General features: G+C 40.9%; 1 protein-coding gene and 1 pseudogene across 13 annotated transcripts in view; both read right to left on the minus strand.

Annotated features, from left to right (window-relative positions):
* Positions 1-11,185, minus strand: part of LOC111646634 (protocadherin alpha-C2-like) — a 125,380-nt gene that overhangs the window by 42,095 nt on the left and 72,100 nt on the right. The window contains exon 1 of one of the 13 annotated variants that reach the window (XM_087171048.1): positions 6,229-8,706. The exons of 11 other annotated variants lie outside the window; for them this stretch is intronic. In XM_087171048.1, the coding sequence (XP_087027174.1) occupies positions 6,229-8,607 (2,379 nt within the window). In that variant the 5' untranslated portion in view covers positions 8,608-8,706. Of the gene's footprint in view, positions 1-2,482; positions 4,951-6,228; positions 8,707-11,185 lie in introns of those variants that run through there. One more of the 13 variants, XM_087171049.1, reaches the window with a different exon arrangement.
* LOC147817343 (protocadherin alpha-13 pseudogene) lies at positions 4-1,654 on the minus strand (annotated as a pseudogene).

Consider the following 11,185-nt stretch of genomic DNA (forward strand, 5'->3'; position numbering starts at 1 on the left):
AAGGCTGACTATATCTCCTGTATCTGGGTTTATGTTTACAACAGAAGTTATAGGAATAGTTTTTGAATCACCATCAAATGAGTATGCTACTCTAGCGTTTTCATTTATATCAGGGTCGACTGCAGTTATCGTATAGATAAGAGCTCCAACTGGACTGTTTTCTTTAACATAAATGTTAATCACTGGTTCAAGGAAACGAGGTGCGTTGTCATTGACATCAGAAACCTTAACAGTTATTACGCTGCTGGTGGATAGAGGAGGGGTCCCCTCATCAGTCGCTGCAATCGTGACTTTGTAAAAAGAGCATCCTTCTCTATCCATAGATTCGGCTACAACTAAAGAGTAGTAGTTTTTATAATTGGATCTTAACTTGAAAGGTGCAGAACCAACCAGTTTACAATTAATGTGACCGTTTTTTCCTCCGTCTTTATCAGTCACTGTCACTAAAGCAACAACGCTTCCAATGTCAGCATCTTCTTTAACCGGGTTCATGAGTGACGTCACTATAATTTCTGGGGCATTGTCATTCACATCGACTACCTCCACCAGCAGCTTCCCATTTGCACTCCGAGGCGACGAACCTCTGTCTGTTGCTTGAACATGAATTTCATAAGCTGACTGTGCTTCGTAATCCAAATTGCCTTTAATTGTTATTTCACCAGTCTCTGCATTTATGAGAAACACATCTGAAGGATTGAAGTTTGCACGCCTGACAAAAGAGTAAATAACTCTACCATTGTCACCCTCGTCTGAATCTGTGGCATTAAGTTGAATTACTAATGATCCAGTTGGAGCATTTTCGTTTACACGTGCCTTGTAAAGTGTTTGGCTAAATGATGGAGTGTTATCGTTGACATCTAGAACATTTACATGTATCTGAACAGATCCAGTTTTAGGAGGTTTGCCTCCGTCTACAGCGGTCAATGCTAGTTTAACAACAGCTTGCTTTTCTCGATCCAAAGCTTTTACCAGTACCAACTCAGCAGATGCACTCTGCTCTACACCGCTTTGTACATCTAAGGAGAAGTATTCATTTGGACTTAGCCTGTAACTCTTTACTGAATTGCTGCCTGTATCTGCGTCAAGAGCTAGAGGAAGCAAGAAGTGTTCGCCCATGGGTGAAAATTCAGATATGTTAAGTGAATGTGACTTCTCAACGAAGGTAGGTGCATTGTCATTTAAATCAACAATTACAACCTCAATGCGGTGGAGTATCATAGGATTGCTCAGTATGGCCTCTAAATTTAGTGTGCATTTTATCGTGTTTGGACAAAGCTCCTCGCGGTCTATTCGCTCATTAACACAAAGATCCCCCGTTTTAACATTTGCTTCGAAATATTTCTTACTATACCCAGACACGAGATTCAGGTTCCTCGTTTGCAGGTCTCGAAAGCTGACATTTAAATCCTTAGCGAGATTCCCCACCACAGTTCCTTTGTCCGCCTCCTCGGAAACAGAGTATGATATCTGAGCTGCAGACCAGTCAGATAAAATCAACACAAGCAGCCAGCACAGAATTTCGTTATTCCTCCCGCTGCCCATCGCTGCTTTCAAGGACAGAGACGCGATACAAATCATATTCATCCATAAAACGCAACTTGATCGACCAGCATTTTTAATCCCATGCACTGGAGTCCTTTGCTTTTCATCGCCATCCGTGTTCCTCTCACAATGCACTCTCAGTCTGCTGAGCTTCGCAGGAAAGGAGGAGACTGAAAACACCGAGCTCACAAAAATATACGGTCATTAGCGACGCCACGCGTTACAACTTGGATATGAAAATAATTTAAAACATCGAGTACCACACTCTATTGAAACACCTGTAATATACTTTACCATAAAATTGTAAGTCGATTAAGAACACTTCATCAGCCGTGTAAAGAGGAAACATGACGATATATAATTATGCCTACAGATTGCAGAAAAAGACTGATCTCTGAAACTAATCGAATACACGTGGAAATACAACAAAACTGGTTCAAACCATATGAGTTCAAAGGCATGGACAATATTCCCCACTTAGACAAGTTAATAGCTACCATAAACAATACTGCCATGATCTAGCCTACTATTTGAAACCACGTTAAAAAACAAGTAACCATAAAGGTTTGAGGAATTGACAGCCTGTCGCTATTTAAAAAGAAAAAAAAGAAAGAAAAAGAAAGCCATAACCTATAATGCAACCCTTTCAAGTCAGTGATTTTGGATTGTGAGCCAAAGAACACCAATAACAAAGCAGGATGTTTCCAGCACCACGGATAGCGCCCTACAAATCTGCTTGCAGGTTACTCCCATGAATGCAAAAAATTTAAATGCAAAGGTATTTCCATGTATTATATTTTAGAGAAATGGGGCATTCTTATTTGGAAAATTTGTGATAAAGCTAGTTGCTAGTTGCAAAGCATGTTTGTAAATCATTTACACAAAAGCAGGGAGACACTATTTGGCATTTTTTTGTGGAAAAGACAACTCACCAACTCACCTTTTCTTTATTAGGTAATGTCTGAGTCCTAGTAAAAGTGTCTCCTCCGTTAATACTGATCAACTCCGCATCTACAGGTGGAAACGGTGTAGGGAAAACCACTACGTCACTCTTGAGCGTGTCTGAGCTGAAACAGACGTCATACTGCTGAGTAGCTTTAGAGTAAGACCAGCTCCCGTCAGGATGGGTGGTGATCATTGGGGCGCTGTACCTGCTGAAACTGCTGTCTGTCCTATGGCATTTGACTGCTATTAAACTGATGAGGCTCAGCAGAAAAACCACTGAAACTGACACAATGGCGATCAGCAGATACAGGTTTAAATCTGAGAAGCTCTCCTCCTTTATGGGCACATGTCGGAACTGAGTCTGGATGTCAGCTGTACTTTCAACCACCACCACCTCAATAGACACAGTAGCTGACAGGGAGGGTTCTCCGTTATCAGAAACCAACACCACCAAGGGGTGAGTTTTCAGGTCATTGTCACTCATTCTCCTCTTAGTCCTGATTTCCCCGGTGCTGGTTCCAATCCTGAAGAGGTTGTTTCCTTTGGGCTCAGAGAGGTGATAAGAAAGCAGCGCATTGTATCCAGAGTCTGCGTCTACAGCCCTGATCTTTGCCACAAAGTATCCTGTTTCAGCAGAGTAGGGGATGCTCTCACTGTTAACGGAGCCGTGCTCAGAATAGGGCGCGAGAACTGCAGGACTGTTGTCATTCTCATCCAGGATAAAAATGTTGACAGTCAGATTACTGCTTAAAGAAGGAACACCAGAGTCTGTGGCCTGAACTTTAAACTGAAATGTTTTTATCTCCTCGAAGTTAAAGACCTGCAGGCTGACTATATCTCCTGTCTCTGAGTTGATGTTTACAACAGATGAAAGTGGAATATTCTTTGCAGTGCTATCTAACAATGTGTAAGTCATCTTTGCATTACTGTCCAGATCAGGATCAAAAGCATTTATTGTGTAAATAACGGAGCCTGTTGCACTATTTTCTTTCACATAAACATTAATCACAGGCTCCATGAAACGAGGTGCGTTATCATTGACATCAGAAACATGAACAGTAATGACCCTGATGCTGGACAGAGGCGGACTCCCTTCATCTGTGGCTGTAATGGTAACATTGTAAAGAGAAGTGTTTTCTCTGTCCAGTGGTCCATCTACTACTAATGAATAATCATTTTTGTAGTTGGACTTCAGTTTAAAGGGAACAGACCCATCTACCTTACAGTTAGCTGCACCATTGCTTCCTCCATCTTTATCACTCACTGTAACTAAAGCAACTATTGTCCCACGTTCTGCATCTTCTTTTACAGGGGTCATCAGTGACGTCACTGATATTTCTGGGGCATTGTCATTCACATCAATTATCTCTATTAATAGTTTAGCATGTGCACTACGAGGAACAGGGCCTTGGTCCATTGCTTGAACCCTAACTTCATAAGCAGGCATCTCTTCATAATCTAGTGTTCCCTTCACAGTAATTTCTCCAGTTTCTGAATTCAGATCAAAAATATTTGATGGATCAATATTACCTCGTTTGATAAAGGAATACAGGATCTTACTGTTCATGCCCTCGTCTAAATCTGTTGCATTTAGCTTCATTACAAGTGTAGCAGGAATTGCATTTTCTTTGGCACGCACCTTGTAAAGAGACTTACTGAAAGTGGGTGTGTTGTCATTCACATCGATAACATTAACAGTTAACTGCAAAGTCCCTGATCTAGGCGGTTTACCTCCATCTACAGCGGTCAGGAGAAGTTTAATTACTGGCTGTTTCTCTCGATCTAACGCTTTGTGCACCACCAACTCAGCAGACACATCGTGCTCTCCACCGCTCTGCACATCGAGCGAGAAATGTTCATTTTGGCTCAGCTTGTAGGTCGTTACTGTGTTACTGCCTATGTCTGCATCCACTGCTACTGGGAGAAGATATCTCTCTCCTGGTGAAACTGATTCTGATATGTTAAATACATGCGATTGTTCAATGAAAGAAGGCGAGTTGTCATTTATATCAAGAATATTGACTTCTATGCGGTGTACACTCATTGGATTATTTAAAGCAGCTTGTATTTTGATGGAGCATTTTACCACATGCGGGCAAAGCTCTTCTCTGTCCATTCTCTCGTCAACAAAAAGGTTTCCGCTCCGCAAATTCACGTCAAAATATGTCTTACTGTAACTCGAAACAACACGCAGATCTCTGGTTTCTAGATCCTGTACGTTGATGTTTAAATCCTTTGCGAGATTCCCCACTACGGTGCCTTTGTTCACCTCCTCGGAAATGGAGTAAGACAACTGCGAAGCAGACCAGTCACAAAGACAAAGCAGTGCAATAATATGAATCCAGCCATATCCCTTTTGTCGTCGCACATACATCGTTGATGCGACAAAAGAAATAAACTCGACAGATCATTCATCCACAGTGTAGGTATTTGTGTCCAAAGGTGTATTGTTCTGATTTAGCGCTTTCCCTTGTCCTCTCAATCCCAACGAGTGTCTAAAGTACAGTGGCCGATGACGATTGTTTCCGATGCATGCAAAGAGGAGGAGTTTTAGATACACAGAAACAGTCAAACCCATGGTCTCCAGCGACATCATGTGGTCAACATTTGATAAATGCTTATTAAAACTTCCTCAAGTAATTTGCAATATTATTCTAAATACAGTGAACCCTCGCAAGTTGATTCGGATCTAAATTTGCGATAGAGTAATTTAAATTAATTATGGATACATTTATAAACGCAAACGTTAAGTATTTAAACATATTATTCAATGTGCAACAATCTTCCAGTGATGGATATTTCAATAGACTTAAGAACTGGTGGGAAGTCCAAATGATGTAGTGTAAGCTATATGGTCTAAAAAAAGACAAAAAGCGAAACAAAATGGTAATGAATTTACCCTAGCATTCAAATGTATCACTTTTAACGTTATATAAATAACTATTGCTAATAATGATAAAAGGAATTAAATAAGATAAATAGGGTTTCAACAAAACAAAAAACAAACGGTGTACAAACCAAATTTGAATGCCTTTTTTCACTCCCATGGAGAGCGCAATTTAATCATATCTTGTTAAAATACTTGAGAGATGTTTTTAGAAAATGTAAATATGATGTTTCAGAGCAGATCATCAAAACCGAGGGCTGCAAGTTCAGCACCATAGTGAGCTCCGTCTCAATACAAGTTATGAATTGTTTGGTTAAGTTAACTGACATGGTTGAGTTCCTAAAAATCTTAAACGATGTTTTTCTTTACCTTGCCACATTGTCAACTCATGACAGAAACAAACTATTTTGCTCTTTCAACATTAACTGGACCAAGATGTTATATACATTTGTGGCCTGAAATACATTTTTAGTGTGGGGTGCTTTAACTGAGATATGAAACTTATAGCCCAGATAAGAGTAAAGTATTAGGCAAACATTCTGACAAACCTACGAGTTATTTTTCAACAAGAATCTTGATTTGAATGAACACAAGTAATTTACATAATTACTTTTATAAAGTGTGGTCGTGGGAAAACTTAACTTTGTTTTGTTATCAGCGATTGATATAAGAGCAATTTGTTCTTTTGCCTTGCTGTTACATGTATAGATTTTACGTTCATGCACGCCTGCATAAAATATCATATTAAAGGAGGTGGTCTTCCCAAGCAGTCAGTGAAAGCAATTACATTTCAGTTAACTAGTCTTCATCCCAAATTTCATAATTCAAGAATTCGCAAGTAAAGTAAAACCTACCTTCTCTTTGCTGGGTAAAGTCTGAGTTCTGGTAAAAGTGTCTCCTCCGTTAATACTGATCAGCTCAGCATCTACAGGCGGAAACGGTGCGGGGAAAACCACTACGTCACTCTTAAGCGTGTCTGAGCTGAAACAGACGTCGTACTGCTGAGTAGCTTTAGAGTAAGACCAGCTCCCGTCAGGGTGGGTGGTGATCATTGGGGCGCTGTACCTGCTGAAACTGCCTTCTGTCCTGTGGCACTTGACAGCTATTAAACTGATGAGACTGAGCAGAAAAATCACTGAAACTGACACAATGGCGATCAGCAGATACAGGTTTAAATCAGAGAAGCTGTCCTCCTTAATGGGCACATGTCTGAACTGAGTCTGGACGTCAGCTGTGCTTTCAACCACCACCACCTCAATAGACACAGTAGCTGACAGGGAGGGTTCTCCATTATCAGAAACCAACACAACCAGGGGGTGAGCTTTCACGTCATTGTCACTCATTCTCCTCTTAGTCCTGATTTCCCCAGTGCTAGTTCCGATCCTGAAGAGGTTGTTTCCTTTGGGCTCAGAGAGGTGATAAGAAAGCAGTGCATTGTATCCAGAGTCTGCGTCTACAGCCCTGATCTTTGCCACAAAGTATCCTGCTTCAGCAGAGTATGGGATGCTCTCACTGTTAATGGAGCCGTGCTCAGAATAGGGCGCGAGAATCGCGGGACTGTTGTCATTCTCATCAAGGATAAAAACGTTCACAGTCACGTTGTTGCCGAGCGGAGGAACACCAGAGTCTGTGGCCTGAACTTTAAACTGAAAAGTTTTTATCTCCTCGAAGTTAAAGACCTGCAGGCTGACTATATCTCCTGTCTCTGAGTTGATGTTTACAACAGATGAAAGTGGAATATTCTTTGCAGTGCTATCTAACAATGTGTAAGTCATCTTTGCATTACTGTCCAGATCAGGATCAGAAGCATTAATTGTATAAATAACGGAGCCTGCTGGACTATTTTCTTTCACATAAACATTAATCACAGGCTCCATGAAACGAGGTGCGTTATCATTGACATCAGAAACATGAACAGTAATGACCCTGATGCTGGACAGAGGCGGACTCCCTTCATCTGTGGCTGTAATGGTGACATTGTAAAGAGAAGTGTTTTCTCTGTCCAGTGGTCCATCTACTACTAATGAATAATCATTTTTGTAGTTGGACTTCAGTTTAAAGGGAACAGACCCATCTACCTTACAGTTAGCTGCACCATTGCTTCCTCCATCTTTATCACTCACTGTAACTAAAGCAACTATTGTACCCAGTTCTGCATCTTCTTTTACAGGGGTCATCAGTGACGTCACTGATATTTCTGGGGCATTGTCATTCACATCAATTATCTCTATTAATAGTTTAGCATGTGCACTACGAGGAACAGGGCCTTGGTCCATTGCTTGAACCCTAACTTCATAAGCAGGCGTCTCTTCATAATCTAATGTTCCCTTCACAGTAATTTCTCCAGTTTCTGAATTCAGATCAAAAATATTTGATGGATCAATATTACCTCGTTTGATAAAGGAATATAGGATCTTACCGTTTATACCCTCGTCTAAATCTGTTGCATTTAACTTCATTACAAGTGTACCAGGAGTTGCATTTTCTTTGACACGCACCTTGTAAAGAGACTTACTGAAAGTGGGTATATTATCATTCACATCGATTACATTTACCATTATTTGTAACGAGCCAGATCTAGGCGGTTTGCCTCCGTCTACAGCTGTTAATACAAGTGTGATCACCGACTGTTTCTCTCGATCTAAAGCTTTGTGCAGCACTAACTCAGCAGACACCCCGTGCTCTCCTCCGCTCTGCACATCGAGCGAGAAATGTTCATTTTGGCTCAGCTTGTAGGTCTTTACTGTGTTGCTGCCTATGTCTGCATCCACTGCTACTGGGAGAAAATATCGCTCTCCAGCTAAGGATGATTCAGAAATGTTCAGAGAATAAGTTTTGTCAATAAAAACGGGCGAATTGTCGTTTATATCTAAAACACTAACCTCTATGCGTTGTGCAGTCATTGGATTGTTTAAAACAGCCTGTATTTTTAAAAAGCATTTTACCACATTTGGACAAAGCTCCTCTCTGTCTATTCTCTCGTCAACAAAGATGTTCCCGGTCCGCGAATTCACGTCAAAATATTTCTTGCTGTAACTCGAAACAATACGCAGATCTCTGGTTTCGAGATCCTGTACATTGAGGTTTAAATCCTTTGCGATATTCCCCACTACGGTGCCTTTGTTCACCTCCTCGGAAATGGAGTAAGATAACTGCGAAGCAGACAAGTCACAAAGACAAAGAAACAAAATAATGTGAATCCAGATGTGTTCCTTTTCTCTTCGAATATACATTGTCGATGCAAGAAAAGAACCAAGGTGATCATTTATCCTGAGCCTGATATTTCCATCCAGTACAATATTGCTGTGGTGTAACTCCTGCTCTTCTTTTCACGGAACCTTCTGCGGGTGTACTAATGGCTGATGACATTTCTCTTTTCCCATGCAAAGAGGAGGAGTTTTGGACGTACAAACACATTCATGTCTGTGGTCTCCTGCGACCTCATGTGGCGAACCATAGCTAAGCAAATACACCCCAGTGTGTACAACATTATGATTAACATTGATAATTAAATTTACAATTTTAATATCTAGCGTGACAGCCCAGTGCAAATGAAAAAGCTCAATATTGTAATGGATTAATGAGTTATTAAACCAATAATATGTAAGTACAGGTAATGCAACACGCCCAGAAACAACATTACGTTGAATTAAGTTCCACAATGTAATGGCCATACTTTACATGTCCTATATATAGAATGAATCATGAGTTAAAGAAAGGAGATTTTCACAGAGGATGGTAAAGACGCCACACACCGTTAACACAAATTCTAGCACCACGGACAGCGCATTTTCACGAGAAATAGTTTCAGAAGCCACTGCAGATCACAACAGAGTGATACCAGCTACATAGACCCAAGGTTTCAAGCGGCAGCACTAATACTATCGCTGTTTCAATTCAGAAAAAGAACGGTTTAAATAATTTTAATCATCAATGAAATACTTTCAACAGAATAATACACAAAGACGGAGTTCAGCACCACGGGGATCGCTATCAAAATACTGGCTTTAAACAAGTTCGGTCATCCCAGTATGACACAGCTATTTACTTAAACGTGCATGAAACTTGGGATCTCGGCACAGACCGCTTTAAGTTATAAAACACGTGGCATCAACATCATCCTGAAAGGGTTATAAATTACATTACAACTTGTTTGGCGTGATACTGGGTTGCAACATACACTAGCCTTAAAGTAGAGTCTGACTTTCATGGAAATTTATATTGGTTACTGTAACAAGCTTAATACACCGGGAATCAGCGAAAGTATTTTGTTACCTCGTCTATATTTACAGAATGATCTACATATGCAAGTCTTTTTATGATTTAGTGTTGTATATCTTGAAGCTAATAAGCAATCAGGAAATGGCATTCTGTGTCATGACAGTATTGTTAAGTTTTACAAGCACTCAGCAGAAATAGCCTACCTTGTCTTTGTTGGGTAAAGTCTGCGTTCTGGTAAAAGTGTCTCCTCCATTAATACTGATCAGCTCTGCATCTACAGGCGGAAACGGTGCGGGGAAAACCACTACGTCACTCTTGAGCGTGTCTGAGCTGAAACGGACATCATACTGCTGAGTAGCTTTAGAGTAAGACCAGCTGCCGTCAGGGTGGGTGGTGATCATTGGGGCACTGTACCTGCTGAAACTGCTGTCTGTCCTGTGACATTTGACAGCTATTAAACTGATGAGGCTCAGCAGAAAAATCACTGACACCGACACAATGGCGATCAGCAGATACAGGTTTAAATCAGAGAAGCTGTCCTCCTTTATGGGCACATGTCTGAACTGAGTCTGTATGTCAGCTGTGCTTTCAACCACCACCACCTCAATAGACACAGTAGCTGACAGGGAGGGTTCTCCATTATCAGAAACCAAGACTACCAAGGGGTGAGTTTTCAGGTCATTGTCACTCATTCTCCTCTTAGTCCTGATTTCCCCAGTGCTAGTTCCGATCCTGAAGAGGTTGTTTCCTTTGGGCTCAGAGAGGTGATAAGAAAGCAGTGCATTGTATCCAGAGTCTGCGTCTACAGCCCTGATCTTTGTCACAAAGTATCCCGCTTCAGCAGAGTAGGGAATGCTCTCACTGTTAATGGAGCCGTGCTCAGAATAGGGCAAAAGAATCGTGGGACTGTTGTCATTCTCATCCAGGATAAAAACATTCACAGTCACGTTGCTGCTGAGCGGAGGAACACCAGAGTCTGTGGCCTGAACTTTAAAGAGAAAAGTTTTTAACTCCTCGAAATTAAAGGCCTCCAGGCTGACGATATCTCCTGTTTCTCTGTTAATGTTTACAACAGATGAAATTGGAATATTTTTTGTAGAACTGTCTAACAATGTGTAAGTCAACTTTGCATTACTGTCCAAATCAGGATCAAAAGCATTAATTGTATAAATAACGGAGCCTGCTGGACTGTTTTCTTTCACATAAACATTAATCACAGGCTCCATGAAACAAGGTGCGTTATCATTGACATCAGAAACATGAACAGTAATGACCCTGATGCTGGACAGAGGCGGACTCCCTTCATCTGTGGCTGTAATGGTAACATTGTAAAGAGAAGTGCTTTCTCTGTCCAGTGGTCCATCTACTACTAATGAATAATCATTTTTGTAGTTGGACTTCAGTTTAAAGGGAACAGACCCATCTACCTTACAGTTAGCTGCACCATTGCTTCCTCCATCTTTATCACTCACTGTAACTAAAGCAACTATTGTCCCACGTTCTGCATCTTCTTTTACAGGGGTCATCAGTGACGTCACTGATATTTCTGGGGCATTGTCATTCACATCAATTATCTCTATTAATAGTTTA

This window comes from Seriola lalandi, unplaced genomic scaffold (assembly GCF_002814215.2).
Source record: "Seriola lalandi dorsalis isolate HSWRI2012SDOR001 ecotype SW California unplaced genomic scaffold, Sedor1 jcf7180002054973, whole genome shotgun sequence".
NCBI classification, from domain to species: domain Eukaryota; kingdom Metazoa; phylum Chordata; class Actinopteri; order Carangiformes; family Carangidae; genus Seriola; species Seriola lalandi.